At 30.9% G+C, this 27,912-nt stretch overlaps 1 protein-coding gene across 2 annotated transcripts; it reads right to left on the bottom strand.

The window, feature by feature from the left end:
• Window positions 1–1,380: 1,380 nt before the first annotated feature.
• Window positions 1,381–26,445, bottom strand: LOC107444150 (uncharacterized). 2 transcript variants are annotated; one of them, XM_016058232.4, is made up of 2 exons: window positions 26,062–26,445; window positions 1,381–15,519 (listed from the first exon to the last, which is right to left on the bottom strand). In XM_016058232.4, the coding sequence occupies exon 2, from the start codon at window positions 15,273–15,275 to the stop codon at window positions 4,275–4,277; it is 11,001 nt and encodes a 3,666-aa protein (XP_015913718.1). In that variant the 5' UTR covers window positions 15,276–15,519; window positions 26,062–26,445; the 3' UTR covers window positions 1,381–4,274. The 2 variants fall into 2 exon arrangements, with proteins under 2 accessions (XP_015913718.1, XP_015913719.1); XM_016058233.4 differs by lacking the exon at window positions 26,062–26,445 and adding an exon at window positions 22,699–22,890.
• Window positions 26,446–27,912: the final 1,467 nt, after the last annotated feature.

Raw genomic sequence — 27,912 nt, 5'->3', positions numbered from 1 at the left:
CTGCATTCATTTCACATCTAATGGCATCTGATGACATTTTTCTATCTTGAAGGCATAGCCATTTAATTTTTCTATCGGTAGTAGCACTTGTGCATTTTTTTCGACCTGATTTTGCATCCTGAATGCCAAAAATACATCGAAACTGTCCTGAAACCAAAATTGATACCTTCCATCAGGGATCTCTTCCCCAACAACGAACCATTTATTTTTCAGCAGGATTCAGCTCCATGCCACACAGCAAAAGTATGCAAAGCATGCTTTCAAAATAAAGGCATAGATATATTACCATGGCAAGGAAACAGCCCTGATCTCAATCCAATTGAAAATTTGTGGCGACGTTTGAAAATTCTTGTACGAAAAAAACGTCAATCTAATAAAAGACAACTAAGTGAAGCTATAATTGATTCTTGGCACCATGTGATTACGAAAGATGAACTCCAAACACTCGTTCACTCGATGAAAAGACGCTGTGAAGCTGTCTTAAAAATTAAGGGTTATCCTACTAAGTATTGATTGTGTAAGTATCACTTTAAAAAAATGCAAATCTAAGATAGATCTTACTATTAACTGCATAACTTTTTTTGTAATACAGATATTGTAATACTGTACTTATTATTAAATTCTACATTAAATTACCTTCAATTTGATGTATAAACGTTTGTATTTAAGTGAAAATTAATATATTCTACAAGCACACAAAGTTGAAAAACATGAAACTTTCAAAAAGTGTCCACACTTTTGGCCACCACTGTATATATACAATTTCATCTAATTAGGGTTTTTTTATAAACACAACGTGTCTGCTTACTTAAATTAGTAACATTTATATTTGTTATTATTAAAAGTAGTTTGCGGAAAGATATTAGTGCCAGAGGTTCGCCGCAGAGGGCCCAAAAAAATTTTGCCACACGTCTCACAAGTTGAGAAGTATCATACAACTAAACGCTAAAGACTCCGCCATCGGTCAATTTAAATGGATGGTCATCATTAAGCATGTTAATAAGTTTTCCCTGAAAGTAAATATTCTCAACATACTCTTAACTATAGACCGAGGGGTAGTGAATTCCGTCACTAACATCATCAGTGAGGCGAATCACTAGGCATTTTTCTTTAACTTCCATTCCATGTTGTGTTAGTGTGATAATTTTAAATATGCAGGCATAATTTCACACACTGAAGTTATGCACGAATTTACAGGACAACCAATGAAAATCCTGACTGCTTATCCATCCTTACACTAACTTAACTTTTATCCACCTGCATATTGGTAGTCAGGTGAGTCCAGTATAATAATAATTCTATTTTGCTCTGGCTTTAAAAACTAGTTCTGCCCTCCCAAAATCATGTCTTTATTTAGTAAGTCCCTAATATTGCAAAATAAACGTTTAAAAAAAGTCAGTTTTATTAAACAATAAACAAATTCACAGAATGAGTATATATATACAAGCATATATAATACAATTGATAGATATTAACAGATCAGATGAACACAATTTAGTAGTCATAACATTTTTTTAGCTACATAAATGGCAATATTCTGGAGATGTGATAAAACAAAAGTTTTTATTAAAGGTAAATATACGAAAAATTTCAAAATCATGCTACTGAATACAAGTACTATATACAATTTTTTACATTGGAAGTTGCACTTCAACTTAATATTGCACTTTCTGAATTACAGTGTACAAACATTCATTTTAATGAAGATAATTACGAAAATTATTTTTACTTAGTTATATAAAAGTTACAAAAAAATTACATTTTTACTAGATGCATTTTTTTTTGGTCAGTTTCTTAATTTATTTAAAAATAAATTAAAACAAAGATCAAAAAACGATCTAAAAAACAAATTATATTGAATTGAACTCGAATGTACTAAATTTAACTTACTGCAATAATAGGTATAGAGCTGCTAAATATTTCCAGATATAAAAAAAAAGATCAGAAATGGCACATTTTATGAGAGTCAAAGCATAAAATTGCTCGATAAGCATAAAATAATAGACTAGGGTTCCCTACAATCACAAAACCAATATTGACATTGAACAAAAAACATAAATATTCAACAAGTAGTTCCAGAATAAATGCATGTTTACACACAAACAAATTTAAAATAAAGCAAAATAACTATTTTTACAATCTGCAATCCCAAACTATTTAAATGGGCCCATAAACAAATATAGGTCTATACAAGTGTAAGTAGTACTTACTTTTCTTCATGTAATTTTTGAACTAAAATTAGCAGCATGAGAACAAATACAGTACATGAAAAAATTAGTATCTAAGAAAGTATGTATCACGTTTTTATTGAAGTAGAAAGAGAGATATTAACCAATGCATTTGATTTAAAAAAGCAATCTTAACACTTATAAGATCCCAAAATATTTGCTTGAAGGAGAATAATTATTATAAAAATAAACTGGTTTCACCAGTACTTTCAAAACCTGTTAGGAGATTCAGTAATCTATGTGTTAGGACTATACAGACTTTATTACAAACTCTTTTTATTACTTTAAATATTTTTACTGATTTAAATGCATTACTAACTTAACAAAATCCAAATTGCTTTTGTAACAATCTATTCAAGTTTATTGAGATAGTTTTGTTCAAGCTTATTGCAGAGTTGTGTGTCAATGTAACAGTTAAATTACTGATTTAGCTCACGGGACAGAATCGGCTATACTGCATAATAAAAACAGTAATAATAATACAACATGTAAATAAAGCTGATAGAAGATAGCAAGGTAAGGTGATTTGAAAAGATTTTGTTAAATCAAGTCTGGTAAGAGAGGAAAAAAGAAAGCACAAAAATTATGACTTGGATACCTCAAGGCTGTGAAACTGCACTTATTTCTTTAATTTTTTTAAGAAAAATATAAAATATTGTATTTTTTAACACTATGCCATACATTTTCATATTAAGCTTTAATGACTGTTAAACTCAGTATTCCAGTAACATTCAATGCAGAAATTGATAAGAAGAAATTAATAAGCAGAAATTAATAAACAGAAGAAAGTAAAAATAAAATTAGCGCTCAGTTTTGATTGCAGAAAACCAAGGGGAAGAGGCTGACTAGTTTTAACAAATTTCGTTTAAAATACTAGATATATCCCTGGGAATTCTAAATATCACTCATGAATTCAAATTTTTAAAGTTATTAAAGATTCAAAACTTATTCATTTACATGGAAAATAAAAAAAATTATCACATTTCAAAAAGTGTAATTATAAATGAAGTGAAAAAAAATGTATAAAGATAGACATAAAGATATTTCAAAAGCTCATAGTACGAACATTAGTTGATGTGGTACTTAAAATGAATATTAATACAGCCCATGCACAACCATAAAAAATTTCAATAGAAAAATTTTAACATTAAACAAATATTTGGTCAATGCAATTTATCTGCAATGAGAATTTTCCCCTCTGTTTGGCTATAACTACCCATTGCATTTCAAATTGGCAAGATTAAGTGGTAACAAAATAGTAGTACTAAGCGCTCTATTATCTTAAAAATTTGATATTTGCTTTAACAAAAATTTTATATTGGTTCTTTGTTAGCATTAATTCAGGTTTTTTTTTTTTTCTATTTTTAGTATATGTACACTTTTGTTAATTGGATCAGCTTTAATTATACATAGCAAATATCAGTTTCCTTAAAACCTCAGAGACAAAACTTGTTCAGAGAACTTGGTGTTCTACAGAAACAGATTTTTTTCAAGGTTTTTTTTTTATTGTTTTAATTCATCTGATGACAGAGAGTTAAGGTCAGCTTGATGTGTTAGATTTTTTGAATGAAATCATAATACACACCGACTGTCTTGCCAGATATCTTTCACATTTTATACTTATAGTCCATCATTCCGTAATATTCACACTATGAATTTTGAGAAATCCCATAAAACTGAGGAACAACAAAATAGGCAGCAAATATTTAACATTTACTTAATACGATTAAAACAATTTGAACATAGCTTAAAGGATAGAAGCATATTAATTTATATACACTTTTGTTCAGAATACTAGGAAAGATAAAGGAAAATAAAATGCATTGTAATAATTAAAAATATACAAAACTTCATCACTCAAATGAAAAATGGAGGGGTTTTTCTGCTATTTTCAGAAGTTTAGAAAGTTGCCACATCAATTGTATTGAGATCAACAATTAAATGATTTCAATGCTAAACATTCAGAAAAAATGCAGTTTAAAAAGAAATTAACAAACAGTTTATAAAATTCCATATGTACATATATACATATAATATAGACTCGTTTTATTCTGATATAAGATCTAACTCATATGCTCTATGGAAAAGGGATTTCCCATAACCATAACTAGATGCTGTCTTGGAACAAACTTTAGCAGAAACATCAGGATTACCAATTAAAATCAATTTGCTTATTCCAAATAACACAGGGATTAAAATTTCTGGTTCTGTACATAGATTAGCTTCATCAATAATACAACACAACTGAGAAACACTGTCACCATCTGCAAAAGATTGTCCGAGATAATCATCATGGCAATTTTTTATTAATGACAAAATTACATCACAGTCATTAAAAATAAATTTTTTAGCCTTTGCTACACTCTCTTGTCTTAAGTTTTCTTTGCAGACAGGATCTTCAAGACCACTGCTCTCTGATAGCTGATCAGACAAAGCACGATTGACAGCAAGATCCTCCACTAGGTACTTTTTCAATTTCAATGGAACATCAGCTCGCTTACCTGTTATCACAAATTTAACATGGTTTTCATCTAAATACAATCCAATGTCAATCAAACATTTTGTAGTTCTAGCACATAATAGTACTTTAGTACCATATGAGTCTTTCATTCTTTTAATCAGTGGAGGGAGAATCATCAAACGATCAGATGAAGGGTATGATTTAACAATTGTTATGATTGGAATAGGGTGAGGTGATAAAATACCTTTTACAATTTCTTTAACACAAAAAGCTATCTTTTCTTCATCAATAGAATCACGACTAGCCAACTCAACAACTCTTAATTCATCTTCTAATGGATTTAAAATATTTTTTCCTAACGGAGAATGTTTTGCTTTTAATAAAGCATCATTTTGCTTTAAATTTATTTTAACATTGCATAGCACATGAACACGAATAGGTAGCTTTATATCAAAGTCTTCAGAGGTATATGCACCAATGAAGCTCATTTGAAGCAACTGAAGATGGTCACTTGGGGAACACTTCCAAAATTGATAACATTTACTCTGAGAGTCAATACTTGGATTAACTGCACGAACTTTAACCTCAGTTACATAACCCAGAGTTTTGATTCCCCCTTTGCTCTTTGTACCAAATTTTACCATTATAATGTTTCCTTCTTCAGGAAAGAGTCCTCTGTCAGTATCAGCCGGATTAAATATTGTCTGGCATTCCACTTTAATAGAAGATTGTTCCACAGAATACATTTTTATCTCACAGATATATGGATGAGCTGAATGAAGGTGATTCCAAGACACATATATTCTTTGCCATGTCTCAAGTAACAATAATGGAAAATATGTGTTATAATAACTTTCAAAATCTTCATAAGTATTTATTACTTTCTTTACACTTTTAGATATAGGTGGAGGAGAAGAATTCTTACGTTGCTGAAACAACCAATCCACATTCCACTCAAGAATCAATAATAAAACATTAATAGTATCAAACACTGTGTGTCCAACAGAATCTTTCATATGTCTTGGTGGTAAGCACACACACTTTGAAAGTCTTTGTTTAGGCTTGTTGCTTACATTGTGAATAGGCAACCTGTCATTAGATTGATTTTGTAAAGAATCAAAATTAAATGTTGAACTTGACACTAAAGAAGACTGAAAAACGGGAGTAGTTTCTGACTCCCTACTGTTAATCTTATTTGCTAAAGAATCAAAATTAAATGTTGAACTAGACACTATAGAAGACTGAAAAGTAGGAGTTGTATCAGATTCCCTGCGAGATGGAATATTTGCTGTAGTACCTACAAAAGAAGAAATATCATTGTTTGATATACTTGGAAGTACAGGATGTAGAGTTTTGAGTCTTGGGTCAGGAAGAGAGCTTTCACTTTGAATGTAAGGAAGTATATTACTGGAAGAACTGTTACCGAGAACAGGAGGAGTTGTATCAGTAGGGAGCGATGAAAAATCATCAATAGGAGATATGCTTATTTCACTATTGGAAATAGAGTGCTGCTTTATAGGATAATCATTATAACTATATGTATCATCTTTATAATTGTGATCATTAAAATAATTATAACCACGTTTAGGGAAGGTTGGTGTTGTTGCAGTAAGTTCAATATTAGGAGTAATAATTCTTGAATGTATTTCATCAAAGAAAGCAGATTTATCTTTAGGCTTAGAGAAACTCTTTTTAGTTTGAATTGTTTTCATCTTAGGCTTATCACTTAAAGGCGATTGAGTCAAAAAACTTCCTCGGTTGGTAACTCTTCCATAAATTTTTTTGTTATCCTTTCCATCTTTACCACAGGAATTGACTATCTTTTTTTCATTAATAACTTTTATTACCTTATCTGGGGTAAATAGATTAGAAGAAGAATCATCAGATGAAGGAAGCTGATTGAACTTTGCTTTCTTCTTAATTGGAGAAATTTTGCTTAATTTGACTTCATTTGTTTGATGATCATCTTTACTTTTTTTATGTGAACTATTAAATTTATCACTTGATATTTTGGTGTCACAATGCTTTTTCCCAATCAGTTTAGTCTTCTTTATGGGGCTCAGGTCTTTCTTCGTCATCGTTTTTTCAATTTGTCTGCTCATGACAGACTTTTGCACTTTAATAGTTTTTTGAGCTGGAAAATTTGATAAAGAATTGTCATTGGATGAAGCAGGTAATACTGCATCCTTATTAGTAGTATTACTTTTCGATGCAGTAGAAATTTCCTTTTTCTGTGATTTAGATCTATGCTCTGAATTGCAAGTCTTTTTAGCTGGATTCTGAAATTCAGCTTTCTTAGAAACATTACTTCTTCTTGACTTAGATAAATGGAAATAACTTAATAACAAGTCTTCATCTTTCTTTTTTTCAATAGCTTTCCTTTCCATTATTCTTTCCCATCTACTTTTATATTGTGGCATTTCTTTATTTGATTCTTCAGTAATAGCAATTTTCTCTTTTTCTTCCTTGCCTTTTTCATTGTCCGTTGAAGGCTTTTGAACTTCAGTTGAAGAATTTTCCTTTTTAGGAGAGGTATTTTCCTCCTCTTTTTCTGAATCTATATTCGGATCACAGTATTCAGGCAAAAATTCATTATCTACACCTTGATCCAAATCTGAATCTGCTTCTTCCAGGTTCTTGGTAGAAATATTTTTTTCTAGTTTATTTTCAGGGACATTACAATCACTTGTTTCATTAGTTACAGTTTCTAATGGAGATTTGTGGTCATAGTCCCGCACAGTAGGTATTCTCAGAAATGGAGAGTGGTAATCATAATACATATAATCTGAAGAAATAGAGATACTATCAGTATTTTTGTTCGGTAATTTATCATAGTCAGAAATGGGATATTGTCCATCACTTCTTGGGATAGCAATATCGTTTAAATTACTGTTTTCAACAGTTAAATCATTACCCACATTTGTATTCTTTGCAGTTTCTAAAATCTTTTTAAGATCATCAGTATTCAACGACACTATGGAGTTCAATAAATTTAATGACAACTGGGGCTTTTGAAAATTCTCGTTTTCATCAGAACTGCAGATTGGATCAGGTTCAATCAATGAAGAAAATTCTAAACTTCTAGTAACTATTGTATTATTATCTTTATCTAAATGTAATTCACCTTGTTCCTCACTACTGTTGCCCTTCAAACCATCAATATTTGATTCACAAATCTTAGTATTTGATGAATTAGTAATTTCATCACAAGTATTTTTCTCCAGAACAAGTTTTGAAGATTCAATCAAACTACTCTGACTTTCTTTGAGATTGTTTATTACATATTCAAGTATGCTCTCTTTATTACTGAGACTAGAATGTGGTTTATTTAAATATTCCCGGCCAGTTCCATTGGAATCATCTAAAGTATTTGGGAGATCAGCAAGAATTTTTAATTCTTTTGACTCTTTAGAGCTATCTGCACAATCTATCCTTTCAGATATTTCAGTATTTTCTAAATTTGGAGCACATTCTGTTTCTTGTTTATTCATTTGTAATGGCACTAAATGATTTTTTACATTAGATACTTTCTGTGGGGAAAAATTAGCCAGTCCAATTGTTTGTAATATCTTGCTCAGAATATCAGTTTTAGAAACTTCTGAACTATTTATGGATTGAGTGCAGAGTTGACTTGAAGTTACAGCAGGAGTATCAGCAACAGATGTTGATAACTTTTCCCAATTATTTACTTTACCAGCAGCAGCTTCTAATAGAATTTCTGGATCAGATATCTTATTAGATTGAAAATCATCCGTTAATAAATTCATTTGAGATACTTCGGGATAAGAAACAGTGGGAAAGCAATCTGTGACGGAACTTTTCTTAAAATTATCAATAGAAATAAAACTTTTATTCATTATAGCTTGATTAATAGCTTTCTCATTTGATGTAATATTAGTGCAAAACACATTTTCAGTTCTCTTCACAGTGTTTTCAACACTTGAAAGATTAGTTAAACCTAAAGCATTAGGAGTTAAAAAGCTAATATTTTGAGACACACTTAAATTCTCAGACATATTTTTATCCCGTGAAAAATTATCAAATACATTATTAAATTTTGGAATGCATGAGCTTGAAATAGATTGAGAATCTGATGAATCTGAAAAGACAACGGGAAAACTTTTAACAGTGTTGAGAGTTTGTTCAGCACTTTTTGAAGTCCCTTGAATTGATAAGAAAGTATGTCTTGCTTCAGATGGTAATAAGCTTTCAACATTTTTTCTAGTACTATTAAGAAGTTCAGTAATACTTTCCGTTTCCTTACAGCTCTGAGCTTCATTTAAGTCTGTGATAAAAATACTTGGCAACGAAGATATCCCACAATGGTCTATTGAGCTTGATTTCGGTAACAGAGCTGAATTATTTTGAGTCTCCTGGTCTGAAATACTCTTTAAATCAAATTTGTAACACTTGCTGATCAATTTTTTTGATGGAGCTACACCAAGAAGCCTATGATAACAACCTATTTCTTCATCAATTAAAGAATAATATTGTAAATCATTTATATCACTATCATCTTTACCTTTATCAACTCCATTAGCTGTTGCATTGCGCATCCTAGATGCAACTTCTTCATAACTCAAGTTCCATGGTAGTGGATTCGCTCTAATATAATTCTTGCCTTTTAGTTTTTTGCGACATTTATAAAATCCTGATAAAATATCACCAGGGAAAGGAAATTTGAAGAAGAATTTCATATTTTTTTCATAATTAGAAAGATTTTCAGTAGAACTAAAGTCATAGTTTTGGTAAGAGAACGAAACATTTGAGCTATGAGTTTGCATTGAATCTGAAGAATTTTCATTTCCAATCCAAAGAGAAGCTGAATCTATTGCACGATTATTAATATCTTGGTTAAAAGGGGTTGAAAATCTAGAAGAAAAAGAGGAGTCTAAATCTTCTGATTTCCCACATAAATCATTATTAAAATTTAATGAAGAATCCATTAAGTTATCTGAAGTTAAATTTCTTTCAGAAATAGTGCTTAGATCAGACGGTATGCATGACAAAAAGTTGGAAATAAGGCTATCTCTATTAGAAGTTGAAATTCTACTCTCAAATTTATTCATTTCATTAACAGTAATAGGCCTATAATTTCCAATCGGATTTAAATTCATAGTTTTATTGTTAATTAAGTGAAAATTCTGCTCTAAATCACAAGGAGAATTTCCAAACGTCTTCAAAGTTTGATGATTATCCGTTTTATCACCTAATGAAACATTTTCTTGTAAGCACTCTTTACGTGAAACATACTCGTTATTCATTACAATGTTATTTTGCTGAATTAAGCCAATGCTATGGGGTAGCTCATTAGTAATGGAAGAACTTGTACAATTTTGATATGAACTATGTTCATCACTTATTAATATGTTTGCTGAAATTTGCTTATTAATGTTACCATTAAGTATTTCCATTTCATCAGGCCAAACATCTTTTTCTTTCTTGATCTGAATACCACTGATCAAAAAATCTTGTTTCTCACATCTTTTGTTAGATGATTCTAGAGAATTACTCAATAAATTCTGTTGAGGAATCGTAACAGAAATAGAACAGTCAGGCATTGTTATATCAGAAATAGTTTGGGAATTTGGAGAACAAGTTGGTTTGCTTTTTGATGTGTTTTTCTCCATACAGTATTTAGAGGCGGAAGTAATTGATTCAACATTTAATTTATGCAAGTCAGTATTCATCACACTTGTTATAATGGGGATTAAAGTATCAGCCTGATTATTGGGAGTCTTGGTCGATTCTTGAGTATGAGGAAAATTACTAATGGGAGAACTATGCATGATAGTATTAGGACAGCTTGAAAAAACATTTATATTTTTAGAACTACTACCAAAATTAGTTTTACAAGTTACTTCTTCTACTCTACTTTCAATAGAGTTTTTTCGTTTAAGAGAAACAAGAGTAGAAAGAGGTATATCTTCCTCGTCACTGTCAACTTCAATTTTAATTGAAACTGATGGGTTACGAATGAAGTTATAAGATATTTCTGAAGTAGATTCTACAGAAGTCTGTGATGGTGAAGCATCAAACACTGCAGTAGGACTTAAAGAAGTTAAAGTAATTTGTTTAGATTGAATAGAACTCTGGGATAAGGAAGCATTAGAAACTGGAGCAGGACTTGAAATTGCAGATGAAATTTGTTTAGTTTGAATAGAGATCTGTGATGATGATGCATCAGAAACTGGAGTAGGAGATGAGGTAGTTGAAGAAATTTGTTTAGATTTATTAAACTCTTGTAAAACTGCTTCATTAGAAAATAAAGTCTGAGATGTATTAGTAATTTGTTTTGATTTAGATTTCCGTGTGACATATGGTGATGATTCAGACATTGAAGTGGCATTTGAAACACTCAAAGACATTTGGTTTGATTTATCTTCTGTTACAGAATTCTGGGAATCTACGTTAGAGGCTTTATTCTCACTACCAGTGCTAGAAGTTGCTGCTAATAAGCGTAATCGTTTAGTTTCAGAACGTGTACCTAATAGTAGTTCATTTGGTGCTATGTCTTCTAACCTGCTCAGTATCGGATCTTTTCTTGACTTCACAGGTTTTATAGAACTTTCAGTTGGTTTTATTGAACTTTCAGTTGGTTTTACTAAATTTTCTGTTGGTTTTATTGGTCTTTCAGATGGTTTAATTGAACAATCAGTTGGCTGCATAGAACTTTCAGCAGACATAGTGGATCTTATATTTACCTCATGTGAAGCATTTATAACTTCGATTATAGAGCACTCATCATCACTCAATACCTCAGTTTTAATAGAAATATTACCATAAGGCTTGAAAGTATTATCTCCAATTGTAGCTGCCTTTGATTGAACAATGTTTTTTTCACCATTAGTTTCAACATTAACGTTTGAAGAGTTTTCTTTAAAATTATTTTTAATGTTATTTGTTTTATTTACCGGATCCTCTGGTTCATTTTTTATGCTTAAATTAAGGATGGAACTTGAAGAGGAATTGAATAAACTAATTCGATCATTGTGGAGAAACATAGATGACTGATTAGTTTTATTTTTTGAATTTTGAAAATTAATTGCTTTATTTATTGATTCAGCCCTATTCTGCAAACTAATTATATTAAAATTTAAAGATTCTGGACTACCACTTTTCATTAATAAAGATTGAGACACAAGTGCTGGGTGAATATTAGCAGAATTATTTTGAGCGATCTCAGTCGTTTTTAAATTTTCATTGAAATCACTTTTCTCATTCAAAATAATATTTTCTGTATTTCTATTATTGATTTCTATCTTAGAAGACACTGACTTTTTTCTTTTTCTTAGACGACTATTTTTCTTAGGGGATCTTCGTTTGCTGACCTTTTTGCGCGTGCTAAGAGCAGGTATCTTATCTGCAACGAGTACATCTTCTGTACCAATAGCAATCAGATTTGGCTCAGAAATCTGAATGCTTCGTTCTTCATTTAATACAATTCCTATAGCTTCAGTATCTTTAATATCTGAAATAGATTGAATACTACAGTTGAGCTCATCAGATTTTTTATGAGATTTCTTTTTTTTACTTGAAAATCTGCGTGGGCTTCTTTTGGGTTTCTTCTTTTTTGGAAGCGAAGTGTTTAGATGGGGAGATAAATAGAATAAATCTTCTGTGCTCCCAACACTAAGGTCCTCTTCAGAAACATTTTTTGACTGTTCTGATAACATATTAAGTTTATTCATGTTTTCAGAGTCAGGAAGTGGTTTTACTTCAGAAGAACATACTGGTTGATTTTCACTGCCTGTAACTATTAACTCTTGGTCAAGAGTATTTTTAAGTTCTTCAGAAAGTTTTTTATTTTTTGATGTTTTGGAGGTTTTCTTTCTCGTAAGAGGTGCTTTTCTCCTGCGTGTCTTCTTTTTCAGGAATTGTGTATTTATTGGAGAAGATAAATACGTTAGATCTTTTGTGTTTCCAATAGATGGATTCTGGTCAGAAGAATTTTTAATTTCATTTGACACCACACTTTCAAAATCTTCAACCGCTGGATGTGATTCTTCTATAGAAGAACAGGATGGTTGATTTACATTACCTGAAACTATTAACTCTTCATCAAGAGCATTTTTAAGTTCTTCGGGTAGATTTTTATTTTTTGATATTTTTGATGTTTTCTTTTTTGTAAGAGGTGCTTTTCTTTTGGGTGTCTTCTTTTTTAGAAATGGTGTATTTACAGAAGAGAAATACATTAGATTCTCTGTGCTTTCAAGACATACATTCTGGTCAGAAGAATTTTTAATCTCTGGGTGTGAATTTTCTTCAGAAGAACATACTGATTGATTTACATTATCTGTAACTAACACTTCATCAAGAGCATTTTTAAGTTCTTTAGACAGATTTTTATTTTTTGATGTTTTGGAGGTTTTCTTTTTCGTAAGAGGTGCTTTTCTCTTGGGTGTCTTCTTTTTCAGAAATGGCGTATTTACTGGAGAAGATACATACATCAGATCTTCTGCGCTTCCAACACATAGATTCTGTCCAGAAGAATTTTTAATTTCATTTGATATTACACTTTCAAAATCTTCAATCGCTGGATGCGATTTTTCTTTAGAAGAACAGGATGGTTGATTTACATTATCTGAAATTATAAACTCTTCCTCAAGAGCATTTTTAAGTTCTTCGGATAGATTTTTATTTTTTGATATTTTTGAGGTTTTCTTTTTTGTAAGAGGTGCTTTTCGTTTAGATGTCTTCTTTTTTGGCAGTGGTGTGGTTACCAAAGGAGATGGATACATTAGATCTTCTGAGCTTCCAACATATAGATTCTCTTCTGAAGCTTTTTTTAATTTTTCTGGCATCCCATTTTTTATATGCTTAATTTCTGGAAGTGATTTTTCATCAGAATGACATACTAGTTGATTTTCAATGCCAGTAACTATAAACTCTTCTTCAAGAGCATTTCTGTGCTCTTCAGATAGTTTTTTATTTTTTGCTATTTTGTAGGTCTTATTTGTAAGAGGTGTTTTTTCAGAGGAAAATGTTTGAGCTAGTAGATCTTCACCATAACTATCAGTAAATGATTCTTCAAGAACATTCTTAAACACTTGTTCTTCCAATAGTTTTATATTTTTGGATTTTTTAGATATTTTCTTTGTTGCAAGAAATTTGCTTTCAGGTGAAAACATGTCGGGTGGCTGATCTTCACAATTTTCAACATTAGAATTCATTTCAAGTACATGTTTAAATCCAGGTTCTTCAAGTTGCTTAGCACTATTAGATTTTTTAAAATTATTTTTATTAGAAAGAAGTCTGTTCTCAAAAGGAAACAAATAAACTGGTTGATTGTCACTGTCTTTAACTAAAAGCCCTTCTTCTTGAGTATTATGAAATAATTCTTCAGATAACTTTGCTACTTTAGAGTTTACCTTCTTGGGGGAAGTGTTCTTTTTAACAGCAGTATTTTTCTTTTGAGTTGTTTTGGCAAGTTTTTCTTGTTCACAGAGAGCTTTAAAAAGATGCGGAAATACAGAAGCTGTATCACTCTTTAAAAATTCAGATTTCGTTTGTTTACTTAAGGCAGTATTAACTTTATTTTTAGATTGTACAATTTTTTTACAATGTATAGGCTCACTTTTTTCACTAAATGCTACGGAGCTGTTATTTGCAGAAGTAATAATTTTTTCATTATTCAAGAAGTCCTGTTGATTATAAATAGTCAAGTTCAGATCTTCATTAAATGAGCTATTATTTTTATACTTGGAAGAATTTTTTTTCTGTAAATCATTACCTATTAAAACTGGATTTCGTGGAGCAGTTCTTTTCCTAGCTGTTTGCTTAGGTTTTTGAGCAGCAATAAATCGTGCATCCTTAAAACAAAAATCAGGATATTTTTTTGTATCTGAATGTAATGTTTTAAAAGAGGGAATATGTGTATTTCGCACAGGAAAGACATCACTAATTTCTGGTAGAGCTGGTGGTTCGACATTAGCAATATCATAGTCAATTGGTTCTTTTTTAATGTTTAATGTGGTAGAACAAATATTAGAACTATTCAAGTCAGTGTTACTTTCAATAAGTTCCTGTTTTACTTTGACTGGAAAATCAGATTTAATCATATCATTACTAATTAATAATTTTCCAAGTTCGGGCAGTTTAACACTTGGACAGGGAGCATTGTTAGTAAAATTTGTGGACAAAATGTTTTGCACAGGTGGAATATCAAAATCTTCCATAATGATAGTATCAGAGGAAGCATCAGATTCAAAATCTTGAGAGTCTATGTCATTTAAAAATGGACTTATTTCATTTTCTGCAAATAATTCTTTTTTCTTTCTCATTCGTTTACGAGGTTTTGAATAAATTCTTCTTCTACTAGGTCTTCTTTTTTTTAATTTAGTATGGCTTGCAGATGGTAGTAAAGCACCGGGCACAGGAAGAAAATGTTCACTTTTATTGCTGTTTAATATGCTGTTCAATACAGGATTCTCATTAGTAAGATTAACATGCTGTTGAATAGGCTCCGTTGGAGCATCAGGTAACTCTTCGATTTCTTTATCAGTAAAAAATTTTAAATTAAAATGATTGATGTGATTTTGTAATACAACATTTTGAGAATTGCATGTATTGTTAAATTCAGCCATATTTCTTTAAAAACAAATTAACTTTTAGAAAAATGCTTTATTTGTGATAATATGTGTAATAATATATATAATCAAGTACTTATGACAAGGAATTCCAAATAATTAAAATTCCGTATGCAAGAGAGATTTACTTGATTTTCATAATTCATTTTAGTTGCGGTTGCCATAGAAAATTTATTCATTTATGAATTCAGGAAATCGAAGAATATCCAGTCTTGCACATTTAAACAGCTTTCAACAAAACCTAAAATATAAATAAATTTATTAGAGAAAAAAAAGAAATGAAATAATTAAACATAAGCAATTTTAAATTCAAAACCTTGAACATACATAGCTTTAGAACCATGAGTGTTTTAATTGTTAATAACATTATCAAAAAAATAGATAACAAAATAAATAACAAATAAAACATAGTAACTCAGCACAAATGAAAATCTAACAGATTGCTGTTCATTTTCTGCAAGTTGGTATGATTACAGAAAGTTTCTAATTTTCCCAAAGGCTTTGAAGGCCTCCGCAAATGTTCACAGTGGTTGTGGCTCTGTATCACAGACTCGAATGGCATCTTACTTAGCCCTTCTTTATCCTTAGCAACCCTATCTTGAACCAACGACATAAGAATTTCCATCTATTGATGCATAAACATGAAATATGCTGTTTAAAGCATTTTATCTAAACTGTGATAAGTTTTACCTCATTAGCATAGGAGTTATTGTTTTTCTTCTAAAAATAATAACTGCAATTTTTTTTTAAAATATCGGTAAAATTTCTGAACCTTAGACAGGAAATTCTGCTAGTTTCAAACAGAGTCTGAACATGCATTATTTACATCATAAAAAGAGTGTTTCTAATTGGATCATTAAAACAAGATGCATTCCAAAAAATGAAAGATGTCAGGAAGATGAATAAGACAAATACCATTTTCTTGAAATCAATTCAGTAGATCCGAAAACAAACTAAATCTAAGTTGACTATTTTTACATGATCTGGAGAATATTCATTTTCCTAAAAACATCAAATCTGATAATGATAAGCTTTTGACTTGTAAAGGAATATTAAAAGAGAAATATTTAAAAAAGACTTTTAAAATCATTAGCTTTTTGATCCATATTACTTCGACTTTTTGAAATTTGATTTTATTCATACTTTAACGACACACACTAGACTTAGAAAACTGCTACAGAACAGAATGAAAGAAGTTCAAAGTGTAGCAAAATACTGAGGGTAAATTATACTCACTATTAAGGACTTAAAGTTAATAAGCCACATGGGCTTACATAGGTTTCATGGGCATAAATTTATTACAGGGCCGTTTCCAGCAAGCTCAAGAAGTCTTACTTTTCAACTTTATAGAAATTTTGAAGATCTTTTATTCAAAATTGTATTTCTTATATAGATATAATGGTATTCTCTGCCCTTGACATTGAATACAATAGGATGCCTAGATTTTCTTTATTTACTTTTAATTCTAGAATACAAAGATGTGGTCTTGCAGATTGAAAAAATTTTAACGCAAGGCACAAAAAAAACTGGTATCCTGCGGGGGAGATCTGAACAAGCCTACCTAGACAGACACGCTAACTTTGATTTAAACATGCCTTCTTCAACGTAATTAGTGCTGTCTACAGCCAATTGTGATATTTAATTTTAGTGAAATTTTTTTTATAGTAAAAAATACATTCATTTTTTTATTTGTGGTACACAGTGCTACGAAAAATTTAGAAAGAGTGTAAAAAAGTCATAAAATTCATACTTTAAGTCATAAAGTCATAAATTCATACTTTAAGTCTAAGTCATAAATTCATACTTTAAGTAAAAAAGTCATACGCTCGGGAGACACTGCCCTAAGGCAAGCAAATAAACATAGTCCAGAAATGCAATGGGAAATATTGAAAATTTTGAAAGAATATTTTTTCAATTTTCCTGTTTTGGATGTTAGGAAATATATTAAAAACAGAGCATAACAGCAATATCTCTAATTATAGCACACCATTTATTCTCAAAAGATCAAGCACTTATGCTCCTCTTAGAGAATAATATTTTGATGTTCCAGAGGTCTGTGACAAGATAAAAAATCAACATTCAAAAGAGCTGGTCCAGTGAGATATGGACATGGATAATTGTTTTATTATCTTAGTGACTTTTTACAGTAATCTCTTCAAGTACATGAAGAGATACTTCACTATTTTAACTTTTGATATTCCACAATTGGGCTGATCTTGTTTACTGAATGTTTCATGGATTTGGATGGTTTACTGCAGAGTTTAATTTCTTTCAGCTGAAAAACCCTAAATGATCTACCTAATTTTTGGCAGATACCCGTGGCCTTACGAATCAATTTTATTAGCAATAGTGAACTATTAATCCTTTTTGAACAACTGTTTCCCATTGTAGACAGCGTCATTGGCGATTATCAGTGTGTCTTCCACAAAGGAAGGTCCACAGTTGACCAAATCTTCACCCTATGACAAACTTTGGAGAAATGTAGAGAATTTGGAATAGAGACCCATAATTTATTTGTGGATTTTAAGGCGGCATATGACAGTATTAATAGGACTGAGCTATTGAAGACCGTATCTGATTTTAATATTCCATTAAAATTAATCAGACGTGTAATGCTCACACTCACTGAAACCATTTCAACGATACTAATTCAGGGGGAACTATCTACCTCTTTTGAAATTTATAATGGAGTTAGACAGGGAGATGCATTAGCATGTCTTCTGTTTAACATAGCCTTAGAAAAAGTTATTAGAGATGCTGGCATAAATACTACAGGTACTTTTTTTAATAAATCAGTGCAGATTTTGGCATACGCCGATGATGTAGACATCATCGCAAGATTAAGGACTGCACTGAGTGAAAAAATTTTGGCACTGGAAAAATCAGCTAGAAAAATGAACCCAAGAGTGAATGTGGAGAAAACAAAATATATGTATTGTGGTACAAAGGAAACCATCCCTAAATTGTTTGAAATAGAATTTTTTAAATTTGAATCTGTAAAAAATTTTACTTATCTAGGATCAGAAATAAACTATCAAAATGACATTAATCCTGAAATCAGAAAAGGAATAATCACAGCCAATCGCTGCTTCTATGGTTTAAGATCATTATTGAAATCTCACTTGATAAAAAGAAAGATGAAGATTTTACTTTATAAGGTATTAATCAAGTCAGTTCTGACTTATGCTTCAGAGACATGGACTTCAACAAAAAGGGAAGAGAAGTTATTAGCAACCTTCGAAAGGAAGATCCTGCGAACCATCTTTGGTGCTATCCTCGATAACAACAATTGGAGATAAAGACATAATTTTGAAATATATAAGATCTTTAATGGTGATAATATCATTAAATCTATTAAACTAAGTAGAATGAGATGGGCCGGGCATATAGTGAGAATGAGCCCAGAACGAACAGCATTAAAAGTCTTTAATGCAACAATTAAAGGCAAAGAGGAAGGCCCAAAAAGAGATGGAAAGACTGTGTGGATGAGGATTTTGCCATCCTAAAAGCAAAAAACTGGAAATCAACTGCGGGGAGAAGGGCAGAATGGCAAAAGCTTCTGAGGAAGGCCCAGGCTCACAAAGGGCTGTCGTGCCAATGTTGGTGATGAACATATTAATTAACTAAAGGCTATGAATTATTTTAAAAATATGTAAAAGATCTAAATTTTATCAATTATTTTGAAAATGCTTAGCGAATGAAGAAGGAAATATTTCCTCCTATTATTCTGTCAGTACTACTCGCTTAAAATCATGTTTTATATCAGTTGAATTCCTAGGCTTTGAGCAGCGTCTAGTCATGTTCTTAAAATGATTTTAAAGTGTGCTTTAACCTGAAAATGGATAAATACAGTTTTCAATTCCATTTAAAAAAATTAAAAAAAGGAAGAATATAACCGTTGAAGATTGTTATCAGAAAAACATATTTCGTCCTTTCTTAATTTCGTTGTTTTCATTTGACGCGAAATACCAATGAAATTTTTCATAAATGCATGCCACAAGGTTGCTAAATACTACGCTTTTGGTAAAATATTTTATAGAGTAACAAGACAGTTAAAGTTAATGCTTTCAAATGTAAGGTATTTAATGTTCATTATATATTTCTTTTTTTTTTAAAAGCCCCATCACAAGAAAATTGGAACAAATAAAGCCTTCTACATAAATTTTTTAATCATTCACATGTAGTGGTGGGAAAAGTAACTTAAAAACAAATTCACTAAATGAAAAATCATTCATTAAAACAAATACTTTCCCACCACTAGAAGAAATTTTTTGACTAAGAATGGAAAGTTTGCACCCCTGTACCAGTTTCATAATTCAGATATTAAACTATTATAGAAAAAAAATTGATTTGAAATTCCTTTCTTCACACGCTTTCTTTTTTTTTAATTAAATGGTTTCATAAAGAATAAGAGAAATATTTCACAATGGATTATTAAATCTATATAAATTTAATTACAAGTCATATCTGGTTAAAAAAAATTCCTCATTCTCGGAACCCCTGTGACCCGTCCAATTAAATCCCCATGTCTGGAGAGGCATCTGAATTTGTTTTTGGCGCATGAATAAGCTGAAAATTAATAAAAACAAGTATTATTTCGGTTATAAAAGAATATAGAATCAAAGGAAAAGTTCTTCATTCCTGAATTTGGTTACTTTATTTCAAATTGAAAACTTTACGAGAAATGGTAATGAAATTTCATAGAAATGAAAATTTTTATCATTATTTATTCAAACCTTTGCTATTGAAAAAAGTATTTTTTTAAAAAAAACTTGGCTACTTCTTCCATTTAACCTTTCTTGGCCGCTGTTTTAAACTGTGAATCATTAGGCTAGGAAACTCCCGATAGATAATTTCTCAAGAAATAATTTTTTACAGTCAAATAAATTTTTATTGTCATTTCCATTCTGATAAATTTTGCTCTGCAAAAATAATTAATGATTAAAGCAAATTAAAAATAAATATAAAAGCTCTGATTATAGAAAATGCAGTGATAATGATATGGATACAAAATGTAAAATCAATGTAATGTTGCAAATGTAATGTTTTAAACTAACAGGTATTTATTTAAAAAATTAAGGTAAAACTTAAAATCCCTACCCAAACAAAAGTTGTGAATATCATTGAGGCAGAATATCATGTTAATTTTAACTATATAACAAGCCAACATAAGAAAAATCTTACTAAAATGAAGGAATAAAATTACAAATTAAATTTTAAAAGTTAATCGATAACAAAATAAATCTAAAATGGACTTTTCATTAAAACAGGTAGTTAAATAAACAACCTTTCATGAAAAAATAAAATAAAAAGGTGCCAGCCAGGTGGCCGAGCGGTTAGCGCGCCTGACTGTGAAGCCATAGGCTGTGGGTTCGAATCCCGCTCTGGGCATGGATGTTTCTCTCTCTCTTTGTGCTGTCCTCTGTCAGGGTGCGTAGCCAAATCTTTGAATCAAAAATAAGCACTTTTTAAAAACTTTTCAAGCACTTTACAAAAATTTTCAAGCACTCAAAAAATTCATATCGAATCAATGATATTATTGAAAAACAAAAACTTTTTATGAACAGTTTTAGCCTAGAAAAAAAACCCAAAAAGAAACGGACGTAAATCGAAACAATCAGTACTTTCCCACATCACCGAGTGAATTCAACTTGACTCTGAACAAAAGTACCCTTACCCCCTACATCAAAAAAGTGTTAAAGGTAAAATAAAATAAACAAGAATAAAATTAAAATAAATTAAAAAGAAAAACATTTAATAAGGATCTGACTATCCGAATTGGAGCACCCGGGTTTCAGTTTCGAGTGTGCGCGCATGCGCAAGTCATAACGTGGGTACGACATGAAGTCCGTGTGAATGATTACGTAGCAAACACCCCATTTTTTCGTGAAATGCAGGGGATCCGCCAGATATCACTGAAGGAAAAAAAAATTATTCGTGAAAAAAGCACTTTTTAAAAACGCCAGCTTAAAAAAGCACCTTTAAAAGCTTTTAAAAATGAAATCCTCCAAAAAGCACCTTTAAGTACTTTTTACAAACGCTACGCACCCTGTCTGTTGTATGTATGATGTGTGAATGTGGCCCACCCTATAAACGGGTTTGTGGCAGTGTGGCGTGGGCAATGTTGCTCGCCTCCGTCACTTTGGTTCACAGGCGCCCACTGGGTAACGCGAAATGATCAACAATTCTGGCATAAAATAGGCAAAGATTCAAATTCAGTGCCTGCTATTGGGGAAAAAAATAAATAAATAAAAAAAATAAAAAGGCAGTGATGACAGCTTATTTTTACAAATAGGGCATATTGATAAGGATCAGAGAAGTTAGAGCAGGCCAGCCTTCTAAAAATGCTTAGGGATAAAGCTGGCTTATTTTATTCATATTTGAAAACTTTTTTTTTTATGAAGGAGATAAAAGAAAAGGTTATTCTAGCCAGTACTCTGGCAACTTTAGATGAAAACAAATAACATTAAGAAAGCTTTATTGTTTTTTAAGTGATTTTTCTTAATGTTGAAGCAAGAAAAATCATTACATTAATTCACAATTACATACATATTTATCTAAATGCAGTAGGGATATATTTTTATGTCAAATAAAAAAATAACAATTGATATAAGGGCAGATTTTGATCATGTTTATAAAAAAACCATTAGAGCCCATGTTTTATTAGGTATTTTTGAGTGTTATTTTTTCTCCCTTTCTTTTTGTGGGTGGTCCCAAAACTCAAAACAAAAAATAGCCACACAAAAAATGCCCAAGTTAAAATGCAAGCCTTGCCAAAAGCCTCAAGAAGCATTGCTAGTTATCCTATCACTTAATTTCAAAAAATTTATAACTAAAAAAAAATACAGTCAGCAATTTTTTAAGAATCTGAAATTCAGACACAGATACTTTTAAATTTTTTTCCTTTTAAATAAGCTTTGAATTTTTATAAAAGGATTTTTGGACCATTTTCAAATAATAAATTTTACATTAACGGATACAAATGTAGGTTAAAAAGTCTTTCTTCCAATATTTAAAATACTAATGGTCTATATTTAACTTAATAAAGTTATTATAAATTACTCATAAATTAAAAACCAAAAGAATGCACATTTTTCTGGGTATATTTCACCATTTTTAACATTTCAGACAGGGTGGTTATTTAATTTATACAACCCTTCTTCCGAAAAGAAAGAAAAAAAATTGATTTTAAATGTGTGCATTTCTTTTACAAATTTTGTTTTAGAAAATTAATAGAATTCATTAAAAAACTCTGAATTTATACACAGTAATTAAATTCAATACTTTGAATATACTATAATGAGGATAACTAACATAATAAACTAGAATACTGCACAAATGTTTTTCAATAAAATTATAATAAGAATATTAATTAGTTGAATAAGGCACAAGTTATAAAAAGACTGCTATATTTTATTACCTTTTTGAAGGAACTAAACACAACTTAATGGGCATTTTGCCCTCATCCTTATTTGTGACATCTTTTATCAGTTGCACATTCTTGTCTTAAGTTAAAAAACCTGCTTATCTTAACTAGTTTTTTAGTCTTTTCACTGCCTATTTATACAGTACCTTTGCCTATATCAAGCCATAGGTAAAAAAGGCTCCAACTGCTGTCTAACTAGCTGAACTATTCAATTCAACCAAAAAATTACTAAAAGATTTGGTAAGGATGGATATGGAGAAACATATTTCTATGATTCTCCCAAATTGTACAAGGTACAACTGAAATTTTTACTGGTACCTTGATAAAAACATTGATTTTGGGTGCAACTTTTCATTTTTAATTTTACATGATAAATAATTCATATACTACATTTGAGATGTTTGCCAGCTATCCATTCTTCAACATGGGTGTTCGAAAGTTTATGATTTGTGTCTACCAGATAATGTGCATGTTGGAAGCTTTACACATTCTTTCCTAAATATTTTCTTTATATGATATCTAAGAATTCTTAAACAAATCTTGCAAAATTCCACATTATCACTTATGTTTGTATAGTCAGCTTACAGAAAGTTAAATATCTTTTTTTCTTTATAAAACAATTTTTTTCAAAGTTTTAGTTATGTTTCAAGAATTTTCACAATACCAATATGAATCTCAATGTATTTTACTTTTTTTGCAACTGAATCTATACAAGAATGTTAAGAGTTCTACCTTGTCATATTTGGAAGCTGCTGTATGCTTCCTTTTTCTTCCAGGTAACTTGGTTTACCATAATTCCAAGTAAGCAAGTTTTAAGCAAGTAAGTTTTAGAAACAGAAGACAAGTCACATTTGTTATAATATTACTTGTTATTTGCATATGTTCTCTATTAGGATGTAATACTCCACCTAGAGATGATTTTAAGAACTAGGTTTTCATTCACCTTTTTGTCCTCGATAAAATTTTACTTATTTCATTAGCTATAACCAAATTTTCATGAAAATCAAGTGCATTGTTTTGTTTTCACAATTAACATATTAACCTTATTTGGTTGTAAGGTGTATGTCTGCTTTTGGCCACAAATTTCCACTCAGTTTCAAAGTAATATGATAGCAAATGGTTAATATTTACACTGTAATTTAAAACTGCATTTTAACAGACTTTACAATAATACAAATAAATTTCAAAAGTCCAAGTTTGATACAATTTTAATAATACATTAAAGACAACATGCATTAAAAAGGCACTAAAATATAGCAATTTTTTTTAGCAGTCAATAAAAAACAAACATTTACACAAAAGCATAGAAAAATACAAAAATTTCACTTTAACATAAGATTAGCATTTAAGCTTTTGGTGTCAGAAACTGACCACATCATTGAAATAAAAATATGAGTAGTGCAAGAGAGCTTCATGTCCAAATATGAACTGCATTTAGAGAAACTTTTTCATTGCAGGTAGCAGGAACATATTTACACTCTTTAAACATTCATGAAGACATAAAAATTATGAAAAAAAGTTCAAGGTTTTCAGTTTCTTTACAGAAAAATGGTTATTTATAAAAAGGATTAGTTTATGATTATGATATCAGGATTTAATACATGATAGTGGTTATTTTAAGTCAACACATTATATGTAATAATTGCATCTAGAACAAACTCGCCTGTATTTCGACTAAAATCTGGAACAAACTTTCAACTATTTATAACAAAACATCTCATAATCAAGGAAAAAAAGTAAAACATACTTCACATATTAAATCATTAAGAACATTTCTAACAAACTGCTCATTTTTAGAGTCATGGGCAAATCATAAAAAGAGAAAATAAACATTTTTTTTTTTTTTTTTTGAGTTAACAACTATGACTAAGATTGAGCTCAAAACATAACATATACATTTTTAACTATTCTTCTATTAAAAGGTAGATTTCCCTGTAATTGCAAACATATAAGCAGACATTTCAAAATAGATTAAAAAGTTCTAAAGTGCAAAATTTAATCCTAAATGACATACACTTAAATATATTACAATAGCTGCCAACATGGGTAGGAAAATATCCAGATTTTACTAACCAATATAAATTTCAAGATAATTGTTGCAAAATGTACAAAATATTTTACACATGGGAAATTTTAGGGATATTTATAGTCATTAATATAGAAAAACTGCAATATTTTCCAGTTATGATTAATATTAAATGAACTTGCATATTATGCTTACTCCCAATTTTGAATAGCTTCTTCAATACATCAAAGATAGTTAACTGACTTTTATAAATGAGGCTTGCTTCATTATGTATTAGTAACACTTATTTAAATATTCAAGCAATAATCTGTTCAAAAATTTCATTTCAAAAAGGATTTTTTTAGGAAACTTCCTCAATTTCAGGGAATTTTCTGAAAAGTTCAAAAACCAGCATTTTTATTAAACCAGAGACTGACAAAATCTAGTAGTCTACAGGAAAATACAATAGTTGGCAGCTATGTAGTTCAATTCAGCAAAAGGTGCATTAAATTATACATTGATTTGCTATTTCCACTACTCTCATTTAACTTTCCACAATATTTGCACACTTAAATTACATAAAGGTTGAAATCGATCTTATTTTCAAATTCACTAGATGTTTATAGTTGTAAATCATCTATGAGTAATGGAACTAAACCTGACAGAGGGGAAATAATTTAAAGACCAATAAATAAAGAGTTCAGTCACTTCCAGAAACAATTTTAAGCCCAACTAGAATAACGAAAATGGCATAAATCGAAATGGGAAAAGAATACCAAACAGCAGGAGCAAACACTGCATCCAGATCTCATTAATAGAAATTCAGCATACTACCATCTCTCAATTCAATTACACAGTTAAGACAATAAAATTATTCCAATTTCCAATCCGCGGGGGGCTACCAAAAATTTAAAAAAAACGGTTGAAAAAAAAACATACTTCATGCAATTAAAAATATCTTATTTTGAACTTCGATATCGATTTTTCAATGCAACCGCCATACGCCTATCGAAGACGTCATTGTACAAGCTATAGCAAAGGTTTTTACTTATTTGCTTAAACATATTTAAGAAAAAAAATTAAAGATGAATAAAACATATTTTAGAAGAAAAAAATTCAAGATGAATAAGTCTGCCAAGACAACTCTATAACGCAAATTAAATGCGACGCCATTAACTTCTAACAGAATGGTAAGAAATCATGTCAATTGTAGGATCACTAAGTCCTCCAAGGTTAAACGAAAGTCGTACTGCGCATCGTGATAATTGTGTGAACAACAGTAAAATTTTAACACAAAATGTACTTTAATACTTTATTGCATCAAGAAAAAATAACACAACAAGAAATATTACCATTTGTTCTAAAATATTTGACATAAAAGTTCAAATGGTCCATCCAATTCCGCCGTAATTAATATAAAACTTGTACATCTACACTGCGTATCCATTTTTTACACTTCTAACAACGAGTTAGCTGAGGATAACAAAGAACTATCACCAAATGCTTCGAGGAAAAATCATAACATTAACTTAAATCTTGGGATATAGACTGCTAAGTAATATAAATTTCATTGCCGGTGTGAACTTTATATTACACCAGATTTAGGAATTACACATGAATTCACTAGCTTTTTATGGTCGCAACACATCCATGTCCATTTCTCTAACTGAATTATTACGAAATTTCCTAGCAGATATTAACATTTCAGAATCCGTGAAGAGTTGCCATTCGTTGATAAAGAAATGCTTTTAAAAAATCACGTGATAAAATTTCTACATTGTGAATTCTTATTTACTAATAATTTGCATTTCTGATCTCTTATATTTCATTTCAACGATAAATTTCTGCAAATTTTAAATTTTGGATCACTTAGGTATCATTTTCACTCGTGTGCAACTGGATCATTTTCACTGCATCCGGATCGGTCAATTTGAGTCGCAGGTGCGTGCATTTAACTTTCAAAGAGCATTCTCGCTATATGTGGTTGCCACGGCTCTGTTCACCGTCCAAAGGTAGGTAGGTACATTTATTTAAGTCACACTAGAGCTGCGCAATGGGCTATTATCGACGGTTTGGCAAACATCCCTGAGGATGATCTGAAGACATGCCATTGCAATTTTGTTCCTTTACAGAGAGGATGGCTCCCCTGCTTTGATAGCCCGACAACCTGCGATCGAATTCGAGCACTTTACGGTAAAACAGCTCCACGAGGACCGACACCTCACACCCTCGGTCCCTACGCAGGCTGATCAAAGTGGTCACCCACCCGCTTAATGACCACAGTCAGTGATGCTTGACTTCGATGGTCTAACGGGAACCGTCAACAGTATCTTTACAATCTGTCCTCCCAGTTTTAGTTTATAATTTTTTGTTAAAAATTGTTGTCAAAATACTTTTTTTGAAAAATGAAATGCCTTAACATTATGTGTTTATGTATACTTCTTGCATATTCTAATGTTTGATTGATTGATTTGTTCATTTACGTCGCACTAGAGCTGCACAATGGGCTATTGGCGACGGTCTGGGATACATCCCGGAGGATGAACCGAAGACATGCCATCCCAATTTTGATCCTCTGCGGAGGGGATGGCACCCCCGCTTCGGTAGCCCGACGACCTGCGCGCGAAGTCGAGCACTTTACGGTAGCACAGTTTAACGAGGACCAATACCGCTCACCCTCGGTCCCTACGCAGCCTAATCCAAGTGGTCACCCACCCGCACACTGACCGCAGCCAGTGATGCTTGACTTCGGTGATCTGCTGGGAACCGTGTCTTAACGATCAGTCCACTGCGGGACTCTAATGTTTGAAGTAATATGATGCAGAACAGTATTTAATAAAAATTCAACTAGTATTCAGCTGTTCTGCTTTTAAGTTACATATTGAAATTCATATCGAGATCTTGCAATTATGAAATTTTATTGTGTGGTATGTCATCATAAAAGTAATGAAGGGATAATCTACCCAAGTAGCACTCAATATCGAATGATCTCGAAAAAACTTCGCTTACGACTTCGATCGATCTATCTAAAAACGTCAGATTTTTTTTATATTGTACGACATTGTGAAATTTGATATAGATCGATATCTCAATGGATGAGTGATCGTGTAAAGCTAAGGGTGGTGGCGCTAGTGGTAAAATTGCTCTTTCCCGACTTCCGGGTTACTGCTTCCGATATATTTTTACGCCGCAGATTGAGAAAA

This window comes from Parasteatoda tepidariorum, chromosome 4 (genome assembly GCF_982258835.1).
Source record: "Parasteatoda tepidariorum strain Cologne lab strain chromosome 4, Ptep-v5.0, whole genome shotgun sequence".
Lineage (NCBI taxonomy): Eukaryota > Metazoa > Arthropoda > Arachnida > Araneae > Theridiidae > Parasteatoda > Parasteatoda tepidariorum.
The sequence above is the reverse complement of the archived record's forward strand: the minus strand, read 5'-3'. Positions and strand labels throughout refer to the sequence as shown.